This window comes from Phalacrocorax carbo, chromosome 2 (genome assembly GCF_963921805.1).
Source record: "Phalacrocorax carbo chromosome 2, bPhaCar2.1, whole genome shotgun sequence".
Classification (NCBI taxonomy): domain Eukaryota; kingdom Metazoa; phylum Chordata; class Aves; order Suliformes; family Phalacrocoracidae; genus Phalacrocorax; species Phalacrocorax carbo.
The window spans coordinates 130,631,924-130,653,275 of record NC_087514.1 but is presented as its reverse complement, the minus strand read 5'-3'; the positions used below and the strand labels follow the sequence as shown (position 1 = coordinate 130,653,275).

At 37.5% G+C, this 21,352-nt stretch overlaps 1 protein-coding gene and 1 long non-coding RNA gene across 2 annotated transcripts in view; one reads left to right on the top strand and one right to left on the bottom strand.

The window, feature by feature from the left end:
- Positions 1 to 1,103: 1,103 nt before the first annotated feature.
- The window catches only part of HIBADH (3-hydroxyisobutyrate dehydrogenase), an 87,229-nt gene continuing 66,980 nt past the window's right edge, over positions 1,104 to 21,352 (bottom strand). Inside the window, exons 5-8 of the mRNA XM_064444349.1 lie at positions 15,715 to 15,848; positions 15,061 to 15,137; positions 7,916 to 8,072; positions 1,104 to 2,596 (exon numbers count right to left, since the gene is read on the bottom strand). Of these exons, the coding sequence (XP_064300419.1) occupies positions 2,438 to 2,596; positions 7,916 to 8,072; positions 15,061 to 15,137; positions 15,715 to 15,848 (527 nt within the window). The 3' untranslated portion in view covers positions 1,104 to 2,437. The remainder of the gene's footprint in view (positions 2,597 to 7,915; positions 8,073 to 15,060; positions 15,138 to 15,714; positions 15,849 to 21,352) is intronic.
- LOC135312063 (uncharacterized) lies at positions 9,178 to 20,816 on the top strand. Its single transcript, XR_010371706.1, has 3 exons — positions 9,178 to 9,246; positions 11,060 to 11,201; positions 20,590 to 20,816. It is a non-coding gene; the product is annotated as an uncharacterized LOC135312063 (long non-coding RNA).

Sequence of the window (21,352 nt, the reverse complement as noted above, 5' to 3'; positions counted from 1 at the left end):
ATTTTAAAACTTTTTCCTAACTTTGCCAAACTAACTGCTTGTTCTAAAATTTTACATGTTGGCTGTCTGCCCTGAAGCTGGTTTTTTTTTTTTTTTTGTTTTGTTTTGTTTTGTTTTGTTTTTAATTTCAGCCAACATCCTCCTCCAAGAAGAAGACCACAGAACATTTTGTTGGTTTGCCAAAATAGCATTCTAGCAGCCTTTACTCCAACTTGAGCACCCTATGCTTTGGAGTAGGAATTTAAAATTTGATCAGAGGTTGTGGGGGAGGAGAAGTGAACCCCAGGAGGCCTAAGCTATAAGCCTTTGGGAGAAACATAAAAATAATAACGAAGTTTCCACATGCTTAAGAGAGACTTTATGATTTCAGAAGCTAAAAGCTTCAGAGTGTGTCTCACCGAGCATATTCTCTTTCCTCATGGCTCCCAACATTTATGTGTGCATATAATGTCTTCAGAAAACAACTGATTATGCTTCCTGCAAACCCAGGGTTACAAGTAAGCCCAGGGTTACAGTCAAACACATTGAGAGCAAGTGCTGCTACAGGCTGGGGTGGACAGCAGAAGGAAGCACCTCTTAGCAGTCCTGCTTATGCCAGCAAGATCTCCAAGTCAAATACAGAGGAGAAAAACTTAGCTAGGACTCTCCTCGAATTCCTTACCTCATCAAAACTTCATAAAGCTTCAGAATGAACAAGGATCCTCCTGGCAAAACTGTCCTTCACTACATTATGAGACTAGGTCCACCCTTTGTGTTATATGAGGCAGGAGTCCCACAGGAAAAAATGTTATAGTATGTCACATTGTTACCAAAGGTCAGCCACACATCTGCAACTACGGTTCCACGTTTCTGAGTTTTCCAGCACTGGAGTGGTTGACTTTGCAATTTGAATAGTTTTTAGTGCAGGTAGTTTTGTGGCTAATTTCAAGGAATGAATGCAATCCTGTAGAAACAGTAGTTTTATGAAAAGAGAGATGAACAATTTTTTAAAACTAAGATTGCTCCCAGTACTCCTGCACTGATATATAACATTAATGATCCCCAAATCCCGGAATAACCTAGAATGTCAAACATTTCTCAAAGAAAACTGAAAGGAGAACAGATCAACCAGTACTGTTTAATGACTTTTGTATGATGTTACTAATGTGTTAAAATATAACGTCCAAGTTCTCAGAAGATTATTCACAGACTTGAGGTAATTCAAGCACACAATTTTGTTACCCAAATGTCCATACATAAAAGGATCCGTCATACAACCAAAATAGGGATGTAAATGCATAATTGACCATTAAGCCTAGAGCCTGCAAGTAAGTCTAAATGTGAGTAGTCTAGTGACATCAACATAAGTATTCATATTCATAAAGCCAAATGTGCACCTGTACTTTTGCAAGACCAAGGTTATGGTGAATGGTTAAGGTAAATACATAAGCAAATATATTACCATCTGCGTTTCACCACAAGAGTTCTTGAAAAGTTTGGTTTTGCAAGGTAATCTGTAGAAAACAAAGCAAATTAAAAAGTAAGACCACTTAGAACAAGTTTTTTGTTAATTGTGTATGTACAAGAATGCATCAAAACAAAATGCAAATAATCATACGGCAAGTATTTAACCAGTATAGATTTTTATTTCTTTTTAAAATTATGGGGTTTGGTTAGATTTAAAATACTTCAGTAATTACCTAAAACAAATGTACACTTTGTTAGAACTTTTGGTAAGTGCTGCTCTTGAGTTCTGAAAATGTGTGACAGAATACAAGAAAATATAAAATTAGGTTAGCAAAAATGCAATAACGGAGCTTTACAAGAGGGACACACATTCTATGTAATTTTAACTAAGTCTATCAGGTAAACATGCTCTCCACTTAGAAACACATGCCTATAAACTTAATCTGCAACCTGAATCCCAGGAAAAACTCACTACTGATCAATTCAAGGCTAGTAGGTGCAAGGAAAAACAAAAGTCCATCTCAAGCTCTGTTTCTTCATTGAACAAATATTCTCTTTTTCCATAAAGTATTAGTTTTTAATTTTAATAGATCACTATATATCATAAAATCACTATATAACATTCTCTTACTATTCAAGAGTCACCTAAGTTTGTAGCCATAATGTAAGTTATTTTATATGCAAACCGTTAAGTGTTTCATAAAAAAAATATTTATTTATTGCATCTAGTGAAATAAAAACTTTGATGGTTCTTAAAAAAAAAAAAAAAAGAAATCACTGTCTGGCTAATTTCCAAACAATCTCTTCCTCTAGCTTGCTTCTTCAAGAATTATGAAAAAACCCTGGAGTTCGTTGTGATCTAGGCAACCAAAGATGATTAGTCTGTATGGGATCAGGATGCACAGTACTTGATTAAACCCACATACTTCTTAAATGAGCTATAAGGATAAAAAAATGTGGTTTGCTATTGTGTCCATTTCCAAAGGACAGCTCACAAGGTTTCCTCTTCACGTAAAAACTGGAATACTGCTGAGAAGTCTTTCAGGGCATAGCCTTTTGCACACATCATCCTGTAGATCTGATGTGCCTGGGATCCCAAAGGAACTGGTGTCTTTGTGTTGGTGGCAGAAATCTGGGCCAAGCCAAGGTCCTGTGGGGAGGGAGAAGAGGGAGGAAGAGGGCAGAGAGGAAGAACGGAAGGAAAGAAAAAGATAAAAAGTCAGGGGAGAAACAACAAGGATATAAATAGCCATGTACATATTATAGGTTATTTGGCTTCCATTGCAGAGAGAACTCTACTGCCAACAAATACAATATTCCAGCCTTAAAATTTCAGTCCTGGAAGAAGGGAGCCTGTTTTAGTTTTTCATTTTCAAAACAGTAACTCAATGTTATTCAACAGAAAAAAACCCAAACTTTGCAGGGCATGCTATCTCCCTCAGGACAGGAGGAATTTTAAGATTCTAGATCACTACACAACTTGGTAGCTAGACTCAGACACTTTTCCCCCACTTTTTATGACATCTCCAAAAACAAAATTTCCCTGGCTATTCACTTAAGCACTTCACATAGGTTGTAATGCCATCATTTTCTTTTTCAGGAAAAAGGACATCTTTCTTCCTGAAAACAGATTAAAATCAAGCAGAATGGATTTGAATAACAACAAAATTGAAGCCACTCAGCCTACATACATTTACTGTAATGTGACCAGTTAATAGCAAAATGAAAGGCATAGGCCACTTTGTAAATATGAATGGTTTGCAGCCTAAGTGCAAGGATGTATTAAAGAATCCCTTTGGGGACTGTCCTGGGTCTGCTACAACTCAAAGTTTTCTTTAATGACTAAAGATAAAGGGATATAGAAAACAACTGTACTGCATTTTAAAACACTAAATTTGGGGCAAAAAAAGAGGGGAGGTTGCAAAGAGGATGAATTTGAAACCTGTCCTCCAAAAGTCCTTGGCCAACTACAGTTATAATCTGAAATAAATAGGATGGAACTCAAAGGTAAATATCAGGTACTATGACTAACCATATTTAGCTAGAAATACTTAGCTGCATGCATGCTGGACAGAAATGACAAGCTAGGATGGAGAATGTCTTGAATTTGAAACTGAATCAGATATGAAACCAACCAAAGAAATAAAAGCTAACAAGGGCCTGGGTATATAAACAGATCTCTTGTCTAAGTATGAAAGTAATGCCTGCGCTCAAGGTTGCCTTTATAAGGTCTCACTAGGGAAATCAATGTTGTGGTCCACATTTCAAGAAAGCTGCAGAAGAACCTCTCAAGTGTTACTATGACATGCCTAGATTTGCTATCCATCCAGGACTATGCTGGTTTATAGAATTTGCAGGATTTTTTTTTTTTTAAATAACAAATCTTTGATACAGAAGAACTGAGCGACTGTAGTACTGCTGAGAGCACCTTTGGCTTCTCAGGGATGACTTACAAGACAAGTCTTTACTTTCTGTGTGTCTGGATTTGAATTAGCACAAGGAAATTCAAGATCTTACTCTACTCTCTAAATGTCACTTCGATCTGTAAATCCGCTCTATAAAGGTCATTCTGATACAAATCAGAATTATAGTTACTCTTCCTATTATCCTTGAATGACTTCAAGATCTAGGAAAACGGGAAAAACATACATATCAGATGTCACAGGATCCAAAATATTCTTCATCTGCATCAGGGCAGATCATTCCTTTTTGTCTAGCAATTCTGTTGAAAGACTGATGACCTGACATATCTAGGAACAGTTACTTTAACCTCACTTACAATAAAATATTTCATGACATATTCCTAGCCTCTTCTATACCTTCTTTGTGAAATCTGTTGCCATTATTATCCATTTTATTCCAAAAAGTTTAAATCATGTCACGGAATATTAGAATGGCAGATGGTGCTTGGCTTGGGTAGTGGTGATCATGATCTGTTTCTCTCTGAAGGGGCATTCACAGAAGCAATCCCTGAAAATTCTGGATAGGGTGCTAGCACAAATACAATTTCATAAAGTGTGTCTGTTCATTTTAATAATGAAACTCTGGCTCCAAGATGGTTGAAACATCAGACAACATATCAACAACTAAATGGACAAGGACTCCTGACTCCAAAGTGCAGGAAGGTTGTTTTGCTTTTTTAAATACCATTCTACAGATTAGAGCTTTTAAGGAAAGAAAAATACAAAATGTAAGTAAAGCTTATCTTTAGCTTCAGGTTGTGAACTATTTTGCACCTTTTCTCCTGCAGTGGAGATTCCTCAAGTGAAATAGTATAAAACAGCTCTGAAAACATTTGCTCTTTGCTGACCTTTTTGGAAAAGTAAAAATTAGAGCATAGTTTATGGCTCCTCTCATACTCTTTTGGAACTGACAACGTCTTCCAGATGTCTCACTGTACTGAGTATTCTAACCACTTTTTCTCAGCCTGGAACAGGGAAACAGATTCTCTTTCGGAATCTGCTTCCAATGCTTACTTTGGAAATACCTGGTTCCTTACATTTATTCTGCAGTTGACGTAAATGAAACTGCCATTCAGAACAAAGCTCAAAGGCTGTCTTGACATGAGTAAAGAATAGTATGATATAAATCTAGCTCTTCTCAGGATTCAAAGAAAACATTTAATTAGCAACTGTGCTGTGAATGAAAGATGGAACTTCTGGATTGCAATGCCTCAGACACAAACATCGTGAGGGGAAGTAAACTAGATTTTTTAAATGCAAAATCTTTAGAGCAGGTTTCACTATAAGTTGACTAAATTCTAGGTTTCAATGACAGATTTCAAGACTGAAGAGCTTTGCAGATGTGTCTGACAAACTTTTTTGCTCCAAACACTTAAAATAAGGATCCCCTGGCCTCGTTTGAGAGATCCACTTGTGACAAAATACTTTTAAGAAAGCCTCTGACTTCTACCACATTTGATATGTGAGCAGTAACCTGAAATTTAGTAACTGTGTTTAGTGACTGTGTTACTGAGTCATGTGACTGTGTACTGAGTCACTCTTAGATGTTTTCATGGTGGACTACTCTCTTCTCAACCTCAGGGTTGTACCTACATCGTCCTTCTTTGAATATAGCTTTTCTTTTTTTCTGAAGTGGCAAAAGCATGCTCTGTATTTCCCAGATACAAAAGTCCCCAGGTCAAACAATTCATGGACTGCATGATATGTCAACAAACTGCATGATATGTCACATACCAGGGATAGTAGCAAAAGTCCACAAACTAAGAATAAACGTCTTAAAAGAGGTCACCGCTGCACCAAATAATACCTTGAATATGATCAGCTGTCTTGGTTACTTACTCATTCAAGTGATCTTCCATCTAAATAGAATAACATAACATTGTTCAAGAGGCATGAGAGGACTTTACTGTCTCTCCTTATTGAGGATTGCAGTCTAAAGAACACAGTGTTCAGGCTGCCTGGCAGGCAGGACTGGCAGGAGAGGCATAGTCAGAAGAGGTGAACAGCAATTACAAACCTCTCTGAGGAACTCTCTTAGTTATCACTGATGCTTTATAACCAAAAGCTGGCAGTTTCAACAGGCACAAGCCAGGTTGCTATTCCTCCAATGAAAAGAAGATCTTTTAAGGCAGCTTCCACAGGAGATGAAGGTCCCTCTTAGAAGCAGACCGAAAGGAAAAAACCCTTTACAAAGAAATTTAAAAGGGAGGGAAGGAAATATGTGCACCCATCCCATTTATACTACGAGGTTATTCTGGACAAGAGTAAGAGTTATGAATCCTGTGAACAGAGACTGCAGTGTGAAACAGGGCACAGCAGGCAGAACAGATTCTGAAAATGGCACACAAGGTGGAAACAAGAGCTTTGAGGTGGTGCCAAGATCAGGTTGCTTATCTCTAATCAATACCCCAGGCAAACTCTAAACAACAACCTAACATATTTTATAAATCAATAATTTAAATAAGACTTTATTGTCCCCTATGTTCAATGACATGAACATGATGTAAAAACTGCTGCTTTCCAATATTTTAACATAAATAAATGACAGCTCCTGACTGTTGGTCCATAAACGTAAAATGTAGCAGACCAACCATTGAGGGATTTTGAGCCATGCAGCATTAGCAAAATTTTTTGGTGTTACCACAACCAAAACACCCTGGACCCACTCTGGGCAGAATTTGGCTAATTCTACCGAATGTGCAAACACACCAATTGACATAAATCAACTACAAAATGGCAGGAACAGTATCAGTAGGCAGGTATTACGTATGGGAACTCCAGCACTGTGGAGATTTGCATGGCAATATCTGAGTTTGATCACCAGCTCCGGGAATGTTGTTTTAGTTTTAAGTGTTTAACTTCCAGTGTACATGGAAGAGCTGAAAATGGCCAGAATGCCTCAACAGTTGGGAGCACTCATAAACTGGTATGCCTAAAACCTGTCCAGTATGAACTCAAATGTCTCCCTCAGGACAGTATCCCCATGAAACTATTATTCAGTTTGAAATTATTTCCTGCACTTACATGCTTAGATGAGAGATCTCTTCCAGGACTGGTTTTATAATTTACCTTAGGCAATCATTGTGCTAAACACAGTAGTTGTTCCAGAGTCAGAGTTCTATAGCTCCTTCCTCCAACTGTGTGTCCTCAGCAGTGGGATGCAGAGCCCTGACCTTGGCTACTTTCCTCTGGCCTCTATGAGCTTTGCTTTCCTGACCACAGAGTCACTCAGGGCAGTGCTTTTCCTACAACAGCCAAGAGCATGGCAGTAAGCGCACTCTCCTGGGATGAGATAGCTGTAGGTTACAACTTCCTCGTGCTGAGAAGGACCTAAACCCCGGATACCCCACTCTGTGGACAAATAATTTAGATTACTAGGTTATTACTCATACGAAGCACTACTTCTGCCACCAAAAAAGACAATTCAGGAGAGCTCACAGCATGGTAGAGGTAACTACAGAAGAATCAGTCTGCGGGGGTGTGGGTTGAAACCTGTCTGCTCTCTGTGGAATGGCCTTAGGCAGAAAGACAAGCACGTAAGCAGCTGGCTTAGCAAGGAATGATACTAGAGGGCATGTCCAGTAGCACAGTTTAAGGTATTCGAAAGAGATTGGGCCCAAAATCTTAGATGCTTATGCCACTATTTGCACCTAATTAGGTCACCTGGATTTTCCCAAATTGCCTCTTAAGCTTAGGCTAAGTTTTAGAGCAGTCATGCAAGAGGCACCTAAAATGGCTTGCTGAATGCTTGCCATACACACAAGTCCATCAGGACTCCTGGGTTAAGGCAGAACACAAAAAGACAGTGCATATAACCTCACTGAGTGGCTCAGCAGTAATAATAGTGGCTAGAAAGGGGCTGGAGGCTAAGGAAAAGTCCCCTACACAGTTCATTAATTCAGAGTAAGAGGCTGGGTTCCCCTCTGTTTCATGCACACGTAATCCCTGTAATCATAAACTTTCAGAGAGAAGCAACTGAACATGCTTTACATGCCAGTATTATGTACCTTAGCCATGAGCGTTGTTCCAAAGCCACCTTGATAATTATTAGCAGATGGTACTCCTTCCATCACTCCAGGAACAGGATTGTACGTGTCGCTTGACCAACAGCGACCTGAGCTCATATTTAGGATTTTGGCCAGCAGCTTTGGGTCAAGCCCTAATCTGTCAAAGGTCAAGGAAGAGAAGTGTTAATGTCAAAATGCACAAGACATGGGTGACTTGTTTTATAACTTAGGACCCTACCATCATTTCTCTCCCTTTATTATAAGTCATGAAAAATGACAGAGTATTGATATTGGGGGTAGGGATGCTGTATCTTAAATTAAAGAGCATCAATCCACCATTTAAGCAGTAGCTTTTCAGACCTTTTTTCCTTCTCCACTAAGTAAATCCCCTCCACCTAGAAATTTTGAACGTGCAAGCAAAATGAAGGTCCTCCATCCTGCTATCTACTAGGTCACATACTTGTTCTTCATATCAAAATTACATTCTTTAAAGCTGAACAAAGCAAAACATTCACAAGCAAGTGTGGTAGTGTGAAAGTACTTGTGTGATGTGTTTATATGTGCACACTAGTGCATTTTTGATGTAAGCAAGATAATGCAAATGATTCTGTTCTGATAAGTGAACAAAACCACTACACTTCTCAAAAAATGTTTCTATTGTATACATTTGTACATTCTTTGCTTTGCTTTGCTATTATTAAATCTTCCTTATATATCCTTGCTTATGAGGCAAGTGTGCCTCTCACTGTGACATATGTTATCTATTCGCAAACATACATTATAGCTCTGGGTCAACTGTTGATAAGGTTATGGATCCTGATAAAACAAACCTTGTCCAAGTAGAAACGTCATTTGTTCTATTGCAGAGCTGCTGGCATAAACTGTTGCTCAATGTGGACCCTGAATGTACTTCAATACTATAAAAAATTAACCCTTCTATGGATTCACATTTATGCTGATATCAACTTGCAAGTGTTATTTTACACCAATTACATTTATACCAACAATGAGCAGCAGCAGTTTATCCAGCCCTGTACAAGTGTTCAGTTACACTTATGACAAAGAAGAAAGCAAAGGAACTATCTCCAGTAACAATCCAAGTTGAGATAAGGACATTTTAAAAGGGATGGATCACAACCTACTTTGCCATGGACAAGCAAACCAGTTAAAAATAAAACACCTTTTCCACTCAATTCCAGCTGAGCTTTAACCTTTATAGAAGACAATGTTTTTTACATTAGCTCTTACACCAGACTTTTGCAGGTCTCCATAACCACGGGGATCCTAACACTGATTCCAGGTACCGTAGCGCTCAAGGTGTTAATTTGTAGGTAAGTAAAGCTCATTACCAATGGAATAGTTGCTAAAATTAATGTCTACTTATTCCAGTAGGCAGTTTGGATTTGAAAAGCTACATTTTAGACAGTGGGCCCTAAAGCATGGCTCCTGTTCCCATAATGGCACGTGTCTTTGCAATTCTGCCCTCCTAATGCAAAGCAAGATGACTTTCCGTACTGCAAAGGTAGCTTTTTAGCATTATTGCTGCGCAGCCTTATCCATGAATTGCTGCAGCAGTCCCTGGTATTCTATGGAAAGTCCCCTGCTGACCTGAATGGGATCAAGCTATATTCTCCTCCTGATCTTTTTTCCAACTCTCTGACTCAACTGAATGCTTTCGATGGCCACTTATCTAAAAAAAAAATTCCAGCACCAATATGTTTTCATGTTATTTGAATGGTACTTTTATCTTCCATAGTGCATCAAAGTCTTCATCAAGAGCCACTCTGAAAAACCGCTTTAATGATTGTCATCCAAAAAACCCACATTGGGAGCAGACAACGCCTGAGCTTTCAAATACACAGCAGTTGCTTTTCTGGCCAAAATAAATCTCTTGGCTTGTTTGTTCCCTTATCATTGTTACATCCAGATCAGTATTTTTAGCAATGTAGTGCCTGCTTGTGCCATATCTAGCTGCACGCAGAGGCCCGTAATTACAGCTGTGAGTATACCATAAGACAGAGGGCTTATTATTTCAAAATGCATATAACCCTCCCAAAGAATGCTCTTCTCACAGTGTTCCCACTACCTCTCTGTGAAAGTATACTTTAAAAGACATGTGTGTATTACACAGATATGTAAAATATTGCCTGCACTAGATCTGGCATATTTTTGCTCTAGGAAAAGAAAAAGGTAGATAATGCCAGTTTAAATCTCTGCTTCTTCAAACTTCATTGCTCTTAAACACCATGCAGACTCTCTTCAGGAGACCTGAACCTATTTTTTTTTCTCCTTTGCAGCAAGTGTATCATTAATAAGTGCAAGTTAGAAGTGCTTTGCATTTCATCTTTCTGAGGATTCATCCACTGGTGCATACATAACTGACAGTTAAAATTAGACATATATTAAAATCAGTTACTGAAGAAGTCCTCTGTCTTCCACTGTGCCCAAAGCTTGTAATGGTCTGAAACCAGCTAGAATATACAGTAATTGTCATTCAGTGAGAGTCTATCCTAGAAAGTCATGCTTCAGTGGAGAAGACTGAGTTTCCATTTGAAATCAACAAATTAATCCAAGACAGGTATCTGAAAGGGCAAGTTTAATAGGAAGCAGCTACTGGGCTCTCAACCATGATAAAATGTTATTGCTGTTTCCCTGTAAATTGGCTGGGAACATATGATACTCTCTGCATAAGAGCTCCATTGCTGTTCAAGAGATATACTGCTCAAGCTATCAAAATGATGACAGTCTGCCAGTCCCCATAACAACTTGCCATTGGACATGGCAAAAGCTTGTGCATGCGCGTGTGAATTTACAATTACCAAAATATTCTTCTCCCTTATAAGCAGAAAAGAAGTCCATGTATTAACTGTTCTTATAATAGAGCAAAACCAATTGCTTCCCTCAAATCAATGCTTCTTCAATAACATTCTTAATGAACTGAACAGCAAAAACTCAGCAACACATACCAAAAAAATGGTTAAAATAGGAATGCTTTGAGCCACTGCTCAAAACTCAAGTTTTGCTGAGCTTTGATAAAACCACATACTGAAATTGCCATACACTCCTCCAAGAGTTCAGTCTGGAACCGACAGAAAAACTGAAATGGCATATCACAAAAAAGACACATCCTGGTTTCATTTTAAGGTGTAACAACTGAAGTAGCTGAACTGTCGAGAGTTTCCCATCTCAAGGTGTTTTGGATAAACACCATACGAAGTTGCAAATATTCAAGCAGAACCATTCTACCACAGCCAAAAATGACTTTGCCATTGGCGTTTTAAACAAGGTAAGTGCCTTCAGGTGTCATTACTAACCTTCACAAGGTTAGCTATAGCCCATGCTGAAGACAGCAGAGGCACAGTGCTCAAGGCATTCTTTCTAAAATTTGCAGTGGGGATGTGCCCATGGTTAATCATCCCTCAGCCTGGAGCACACGCTCCTCTCCACACTGTTGACTCCCCTTTCTGCTTATGTCTTCCACCTACAGCCCAGGGGTGCTCGCAAAAAACAGATCTAGAGGCTGAAACCATGTTTAGACTTAGCATCAGAGGCCTAAGTTCTTTTACTGTCTTTTCACTCTATATACCTAAAAAAGCAAGCAGGCACAAATTCAAATACAGTAAAATTGCTTAGGAAAGAGCTGTATTTGCAGCTTTTGGCATAAATCTGTGTGCCACTGCAGTCCTGCCTCATAGAGACAACTTCCTCTCCTGTTGGAAGTACAAAAGTGATTTTGCAGTGAGGTTATTGCCATAGAGCCCTTATTGCCCTCCTGGTCCCTTATATCCCAACCCTATTAAGCAACCTTGTCCTATCTTGTGCCACCACATAAGCTCTTCCGTGAGTCTGTGCAGGCAGTTTCTGAAGGGACTGCAAACTGCCTGACAGGCAGCAACTTCCATCAAACCTAAACAAAAACCAGGCATCAGCAATATTTATTTTCCAAGCTTTATTTTGTTAGTATTAGCCATTGTTAAACTGGAACTCAGAGCTCAGTAGAAGTAAGTTACTGACACTCAGATGATCAGCAAAAAGAAAAATAGTCTCTGGCTGTGGACAGTATCACTTAATGTTTTCATTTCTTATTTGTGAATTTTACATGTGCATTGTGTGTTGGTTTGTGCCAGTAAGTCACTACTGTATTTTGCAATATGCACATTATCCGTAAAACTGTACAGCAAAATCTACTCAAGATTTTTTCTACTGACAAGTTGCACTATCATGCTAGAAAAAAAGAAAATACAAATGAAAATGTGAATTCACTTCCAGAATGTCTGACGTACCTTCTAACTTTTAGTAGCAACATTCACAGAGCATCAGAAAATGAATGGAAAAAACAAACCATAACAAAATAAGCATTTCAGTAGTCAGAACTCAGGATGGATTTTTTTTAGTTACAGAATCTAAACCAAATAATTTCCAGTGAAAACAGACATCTTCATTTGTAAATTAAGATGATTAGTAAATGAAGATGATGTTAAAGTAGAAAAGCAAGTGAAGTATAAATGGAGAAATTACATGGCAATATTGCCTATTTTTCTGGGATTTTATTGCAGAATTTTTGCTCATTAATGGCAGTTTTCCTTCCCCATCCCCACATTCTATTTGCTACTTACGTTGAAATTTGGAAAAAATCTATAATTTCACATATAAAATAAATAAAACACTAGCAGATGTAATTTAAAAATCTGAAATGAATAAAACAGTAACTCTCTGCTTCAGAAAATGAAAAATCAGACTGCATGTTTTATGAAAACATTAGAGAAGAAGTGGTTTATTAATAGAACTAATATCACACTGTTCTGAAGACTTAAGCTCAGAGTATATATCAGTTCCTGGAAGGTGCTGTAATATGACTTTCTAGTTACACCTAGTTCAGTCAGCAAAATATTGAATTAATTATCCAAAATCCCTAAAACTCAAGATTTAAATGATGTAGCAGATTTACACAATGTATGACATGAAGATATTCTATGTTCTATCTAAATGGTAAGAACATGTCTAAGCTCCACAATTCCTGTTATGATTTTTGTTAGATTTCCAGTGTCCTTCACCATTATTAGGTCAGAGTCAGACTTTCTTTATCAGATATGCATCAATCTCATAAATCAAGTACAGCTTCCTACACTCTCCGGAGTAGGCATCCACACTATCCTTTGAGTTTGAGACTTGAAAAAAAAATCTAATGAATTTATTAATATAGCAAAACTTCTAATAATTAGAATTTCAACTGTTAACTTGTACATTGGAAATCTGTACGCAGTGGAAAGCTCTTGTTCTCGTTATAGGCAGAAGTCATCTCCTCCAGGATTTAAATCACAGCATATTAAAATCAATGCAAGGGTTCTAAATTACTTCATAAGGCTTTAAATTGCTGCCTCTATCTTAAACCTCATGCAGTTTTAGACTGAGAGATTCTGCTCTTTGTCTAATTCGGGTTACAATCAGAAGGTTTTTTCTACAGTAACTAGAGTTCGCTCTTGATTACCATGGTTGTAAGGTAGGAAGGTTTGTGTATTGCCACATTCACACTGGATTTTTGCTCACAAATGCTGCGTACAAATTCAGCCAAAATTTAAAGAGGGAAAGGACAAAATGAAAAATGAAAATTGTAAAAACCTTCAAGCTACAGTGGCTGCAGACATCACCTTTCTTACAAGCCCAGAATATCTGTCCTCCAAACCTCTTGATTTTATTTTATCTTCAATTTAAACTCTAATCCTTCCTACAAACGCAGATAAAAATATAATGAAAAATCAGTTGCATATGCTTTATTAAGTGAAGCATGACTTAAAACAGAACCTGGTGAAAGCATTACACTACACTGGATTACAATAGTTGTATACAATGCTACTGTTTTTATTACGGCTTGATGCAGACATGCTTCAGTATCTTACAGACTCTCAATTTTAAAATGTAAATGGTACAGGATATTGATAAACCAATTAGCACTGATGCAAAGCAAATTCCTCTTTTATCTCAATTACAACATGACAACTTAATAGGTCAAGATAGTCTAACATCTGAGACAAGGGCAATTCAATAAAACAACTGCATCTTGATATGGTAATTAAGAGGAAATGTGAATCCATTACATTGCTTCATGTATGTGCGCACATGTAGGCGTTCTTTTTTATTTATTTAAGCATTTGATGCCCTCTTGCTGTTTTTATAGTGTATCAAATCCACACAAACACAGTCTAAAGCCCATTTGATAAGTATCTACAATACCTGTGTTTTAACAGGCCAATTTTAAGGATGCAACTGTGCAGATAAATAATTCATGAAGAGCCCTTAAAAGATACACAATTGCAAGATAATCTCTTCAAACATAGGACTTCCCTGTCTATAAATTTGCAAATGATTTAGATCTGGCTAAGAGAGTTTATGAAGGTTTAAGTACTGTGACACTGAACTGATACCTGCATGCACTTTATTGCAAAACAAAACAAAATCTCAAAGACCACAGCAAAATTAATAGCCTACAACTGGAAAGGAAAAATAATTTTGTTTGAATATGCTGCCACTTACAAGTCAGATGCATCACCTGCTAGAAAAGAAACCGTAGTCTTAGCATTGACAAGGGTGTAGTGGAACACACTTCAGCTTTTTGTCAAAGCAGAAGTTCTGGCAATTAGGACAAACTGCAGTGGTAAAGTCGAACTGGAAGGTAGATGTTCTTTTTTATGCTTTAATCTTAATTTGATATACACATTACACTAGATGTTTTACTTTACAATGTATTTTGGAACAATTTACCAAAGTAAACAAAGCCAACAAGAGCCATATGGTAGTACACTACTCTGAATACACTGTACATTAACTTAGAATACAAACAAAAAGTTTGCATGTTTATAATGCAAGACAAACGTTGTACATTGCACTACAGCAGAGCAAATAAACTCTTAACTTCAGATGCAGAATGCAACAATCTATACAGCCAATACAAGAGAATATTCCTGTTTTGAAGAGCCCTACTTCAGTTAAATAATCTCTTTAGCATGTTAATAGCTTTATAAGCAAATTTCTCGCAAAAGTTTATCTATGCCATCTAATCATCATTGTCTCAGTGAAAGTCAACTGTAAAACACAAAAACTGTTAATGCAGAAAAAATGCTTCAATCCAATACAGAAATCGAACAAACCTGATTCCAAGATTCATAGCCTCGGCAGTTCCAATCATACTGATGGCCAAAAGCATGTTGTTGCAGATCTTTGCAGCCTGAAAATAAGTTAAAACTGTCAATTAGTTTCTGCATTTTCATAGAGCTAACATGTAGGAATCTTCTTTAACTAGGTCTGGGACAGTATGATCAAATATGTTCTGACAGTTCTCCAAAGGTAGCACCAGTAGGCAAGATCTACAATGGTATAAAGTCAATGAAAGCTGCCCTATGGCTCCTTCAGAGATTAGAAAATACTTTTTTTTCTTAGTACAGTAGCTCAGTTAGTATATGTGGCTTGTTGGGGCTCTTTGTCCTTTAGAACATTCAATAAATCTAAATTTACAAGAAACAAAAAATTAAAATCTGTGTCCTCTAAGAAGTATAATCTCAACAAGTCAGTGTGGAGAAGCACCAGGTCAGATGTTTTGGTGCTAAGCTATACAACATGCTAGAGAAGAGTGACATGAGGTTATTTTAAAAACACATGGCTGAAGACAAGTGAACAAGCAAACAAGTATGAAGATAAATTATAATGCATTTTATTCTGGAATAAAAGAGTAGGTATCATTAAAGAAAAACAAAGCAGTGACAATAAAAGACTGAGATAACTAGTAAGGCCTCAGCAGGAACTACCTGTCCAGTTCCAACCTCTCCACAGTAGACCACATTAGAACCCATGCATGTCAGCAACTCTTTGGCAGCATCAAATTCTTGTTCTACTCCACCAACCATGAAAGTAAGGTTTCCAGCTCGAGCAGCTCCAACACCTGAATCAAGACAACATTGGATTTAATACCAGTATTTTTAAAAACCTTAAGAATTTCATCTTATCAGCAAGGGTCTGATGATGTAAAATTTAGGTGCTTAATACTTCACTTGTGATGAACTCCTCAAAGTCTACATAAGAGTAAGCCTATTACAGCATCAGAGCTCTTCATTCTCAAATATTTGATGAAGATAAAGCCACCTTACAGAAGGCTGTATCTTTCAGGAATACTGGCAGATAAAAAATTCACAAGACTTACAGAAACTGGTAACATCACTTTTTATAGTTTCATATACAATCAGTCCTTTCTGCAACTTTGCACTGCACAAAATTCGCTATATCTGAATTACTATATAAAATTTGTTTTGTCAAACTACTCTTCACATGCAACACTGACAAACTATTGCTCAGAGTTAACTCTCCTTTTATCAGCTTTTCCAAACCTAGGCTAATTTTTATCAACGTTTGCTGATTTTCACATAATTGAACATCTAAAAGACACAGGCATATAAAACCAAGCCTTCTGACTCTCTGCAGTTTATTATGTTTCTGATCTGAAGCAAAAGTCTACTTAATTTGAGAAACTTTGAGTTAGTTTCCTACACATAAACTTAACACATATTCAGCTATGTAAAGAACTATGTAAAAATGGTTCACACACACAAACACATTATTACCAGTTTTATTCCTATAAGTCTATCCTGTCTTTGCCACAGGTCAGTAAGCATACACCATAGTTCTTTGATTATACAGTTCCTAAGCACAAAACCATCAAATTTTTCATGTGATATTTATAATCTCCATGAAATATTCTACTTCTTAAGAGAAGCCTAATTCTAATATAAATTACTCATATACCCTTAATCTTCTCATCCTCAACAGATTTAATGTGTATAACTACTAGAAAATTCCTCACTATTTTTCACTTCAGCAAGAAGCACAGCCACTATAAATTTTCTGTGCTATGCATCCAACTTTGGCCTGTTAGGATGTACAGCTGCAGATAACGACCTATCTTCAAATTAATGTGATCAACTAGGTACAGTGTTCTTCCAAACAAAAAGTCTAAGTGAAACAGTTTGTGCTTCCTCCATGTGGCGGACTATTTTGTTTCTACAATAAGGCTGCTCTCCAGTTATGCTTCACAGTTCTTTGTCCCCAGCTAGCTACCATAATAAACATCAATAAATACTTCTATTGAAATAGTTTCCAGAGTGTAATTGGAACGGCCTTCACTGAGCCAGATGTTGCATAGCGACAAATGAAAATGCACTTTTAAAAAGCTTATCAGTTGAAAGTAGAGCTTTTTTAAAAACCAAACAAACGAAAATACAATCTAACCTCAGATAGCAAAAAAGTTATTCTCTTAGAAATACATCCCACTTAAACAGGACATTTCTGGTTTCCTTGTACCCCATTAATAAATGAAATTATGCAATAAAAACAATAGAAAGAGAAAAAAACAAGGCCACAACTAAACCACCATGGCAACCAATTTTGTGTAGACAAAGTTCTGATTAGGTGGGCAACCACAGCAGGCTAATCAGAGCTTCTCTCAACTTAAAGCCTAAGCCCATTTAAGTGCTGTACCACAGCTAAAGAATGAAGTGGTCAGTTTTGGACTACTTTTCTGACATCAAGGACAGTTATACTGTGGCTCTTCACACTGAAGAACTTAAAGAATTTTTGTTTGCTTTCCCATAAAAAATTCAATTGATGCACTGTCTCTGTGCAACTGCTTTGTGTGACTATGTCTATAAATGCCCCTTTCTGTATCTGTCAAGCATTTATTCCCCCATCCTGCCTTGCAACACACACCATCTTTTGAAATCACTGAAGAATTTCAGACAAATTTGACAGATCAAGGTCTCAAAAGTAGTAAATACCTACTAATTATGTGGAAATAGGCAACAGAGGAAAGAGGCTCCCACTGATGAAGTAGCTGCTCAACCTATATTACAACCTAGAATCACAGAATCACAGGATTGCTGGGGTTGGAAGGGACCTCTCAAGATCATGTAGTTCAACCCCTCTGCTCGAGCAGGGTCAGCTGGAGCAGGTTGCCCAGAACTGTGTCCAGTCAGCTTTTGAATATCTCCAAGGGTGGAGACTCCACAGTCTCTCTAGGCAACCTCTTTCATTGTTTGACTACCCTCACCGTAAAAAAGTGTCCTCTTGTGTTTCACATGGAATTTCGTGTGGTTTAATTTGTGCCCATTGCCTCCTATCCTGTCACTGGGTACTACTGAGGAAAGTCTAGCTCCCTCTTCTTCATTCTCTCCCATTAGGTTTTTTATTCACATTGATAAGATCACCCCGAGCCTTCTCTTCATGCTAAACTGTCTCAGCTCTTTCAGTCTCTCCTCATATGAAAGATGCTACAGTCCCTTCATTATCTTCACAGCCCTTAGCTGGACTCACTCCAGTAAGTCTGTATCTTGTACTACTGAGTCCAGAACTGGAGCACCCAGAAGAACTCAGTCAGACCCACAGCTTTAAAAAAAATCAGTCTACATATACAACACTGTTGAGGGACTGAAATATCTACAGTGGTAAAGATTTCCTACTCAGGTTGAGAGACACCCTATTTGCAGCCAATCCTTAATCTCACTTAAACGACTCCTCTCTGGGCAACTCACAGGAACTGGGCTAAGAGCAAAGCCTAGATTTAGAGCTAACACAATCAGGTCATTGTCATCTTGTTGGTTACCAGTTTACTAGGTGCATGACCACAAAGATTGCTACATTAATAAACACAATGATTTTCATTCCATTCCTCGAGCTATTTTTATTCAAACCACATAATGGCCTTTACCACTAATCCTGTGATCTGACCTGCAGCAAATTAAGTAGACAATTTAAGTCAAAGCTTACAAACAAAATCCAGTACTATCCATCATAGGTCAATAGCCTTGTATCTAGATTACAGACTGCTAAATAGCTTCAGAGAGTCATTTATTAGAGCAAAATTAATGCTGACAATAGTTTTCAGCTGGTTAATCTTCTGACAGCTGCACTCTCTCACTTGTTCAAATGCTTACATTTCAAGTAGAAAAAATAAATTAGTTAAGTAGAAAAAAAGAGCAATTTGTTGTACAATGCAGAAGGCTTGGAAAATTCTCTTTTTAAAAACAAAATCCTGTTTACTTCATAGTAAATTTTATCATCTATAGTCCTTGCAAACTATCAGCTATTTTATCAGAACTAAAAAAGCAACCCAGCAAATCTATAATTTAACTGGCAATTAAAAAAAAAAATATTTGGCAATGAGTCTAGGAGTACAAGAACTGTAACTTCAGCTAAAAATAGAAAAAAAAATCATTAGACAAGAATGCACAGCTTTATTTCACAATCACAGTTTCCATACCAACACCACAAGCCAGTAAAGTATTATCAGCTTCTAACACTAAAGAGAGCAATGGAGAAAGCAGAGCAGTAATGTAATTTTAAAAAGCTAATGACTATTTTTCATCTTTTGATTTTTTTAAAGATCCCTTACCACCAAAGATAGTGCTTTATGTACCACTGCTGATTAGGGTCAAAAGTCCTTCAGAATCTATTTCTTCTTTCGAAAATACAAAAAGCCTCTTCGGATCCTCAGGGAATGGCTTCTGAGAAACTGTATTTGTGATTAGCATGTGTAAGATTTCCTCCGCTGCAAAGCAAGACTGCTGGAGCCCATGGTTGCAGTCCTACATTTGGCTTCACTATGATGATCACCCCCCACTTGCATGCAGAATCTTTCCAGGTCATGCCAGCAGATCCCAAAGAATCATTCAACTCTGAGTCAGTAGGTCACAACACCATCAGGGTTTTTCCCAGAGGTATAAACTAACAGGAACAGGTTTGCAGAGAAATATAATAAAAGATCTAGCTAGTGAGGGGGCATGCAACAAATTGAATCTGAGAAAAAGCATGGTGAGAAGTTATTAAGTAGCACTGCAGTATGGCATACCCACTTGGAGATGCGTTACCCACTTGCATACTAGAAGGTTTTGGCCTAGGATATGAAAAATTTATTTCTTTTATCAGAAGAGGTACATAAAGAACTGCTCTTCAAAGCGTCCTGTCGTATCTGGCTGAGTTACTCATGGGGCAAGGATTAGTTCAATCCATGTGCTTCTCACTTTGATTGCCAATGGATTGCTCAGTGAACCTGATGCAGAGTGGTTCCCGAGTTCAAAATTTTAGATGAAAATGTGAATGGAGGCTTAGGAGCCCTCATATGACAACAGCAACTGGTCACAGTTATCCTGGGACAGTCTGGAGATGACCTCAAGTTTTAGCCTCCAGGCCAGGCAGCCTAATTCAGTATCCACCCTGGCCTTCCATATTCACTTTTCCATGCTTATTACAACAGTATTTAACATGTTGGAAAAAGTCTTGTAATTTGCCACTGATATTTCCAGTTAAAAAAAAAAAAAGGTCTTAACTCTATAGCTATATCATTAAAGCAGCTTGGTTTCAATCTGTTTGTTTATTTTTAAGAATACAATTTGCTAGGAAAAAAGATGTTAATGTAAAGATGTAACACGAAAATATCTGCTTTTGGTTTCAGTTTTATTACATTTCCATAACAGGCACAGAGTACAGATGAGTTAAAAAGAAGTGGTATATAAGGCTACTCATTAAAGCACCATCACAGTGGTGAGGCTGAAAACAGTTACGCTGCTGAAAACACGGAGCACCCATGCATATCCCTGTGACAAAATATTTAAACTACTGTTGTGTTGCACCTGCAGATAAAAAAATTTGTTGCTGACAAAGTTGAGAAGAAAAACTAAACCAATGTGAATATAACAGCATCTAGCTGCTTCAGAGACTCCAAAGGACAAGCTGGAGATGAAGGCTATAACATCAAGAAGCTTAGGCAAAAACCCATCTGTTTTTGTCATTTTTCTATTCGACATGTAGTCCATTGAAAAAGGTGTAATTTTAAAAACTAATTTTGTGATCTAAACTGGATTAAAAAAATAAACATGAAAAACAGTGCTAGAGTTTTAATCCCCTCTTCTATTTTACAATGTTACACCTTCAAGCATGAGAGTTGAGGGTTTGCCTGTTATGCTTTGGGAAGTGCAAGGCAACACTGGTCCTTTATTCCAGTATTTTTGCAAAAATGCAGCTTAGGTGACTGTAGTTGCCTCAAACAAGCAGTTTCTTGTCATGTTTGCTCCCTTTCAGATAGGCAGAACTTGAGAGCCTGCATCGGTGTATCTTGTGTATGTGTGTGCATTTTTAAGGACTAAGCAGTCCTTTTAAGTACCTGCCAGCTCACATGAAATACTTTGTCTTTTGCAACTCACAAAAAGTTAAACCAAGTTACACAAGGAAAGATTAACCGAAAAGGTTACTATCGTTTTAATTGCTTTTGGATTTATGTTATGTAGCAAAAGGCATGTATAGGCAAAATCAGCTACAAATCCCTACTGAAAATAAAAGCAGAATATTTAAAATTATACTATGAATTTAAAATAACCAGAAGGAGACTAGTTATTTTATAAA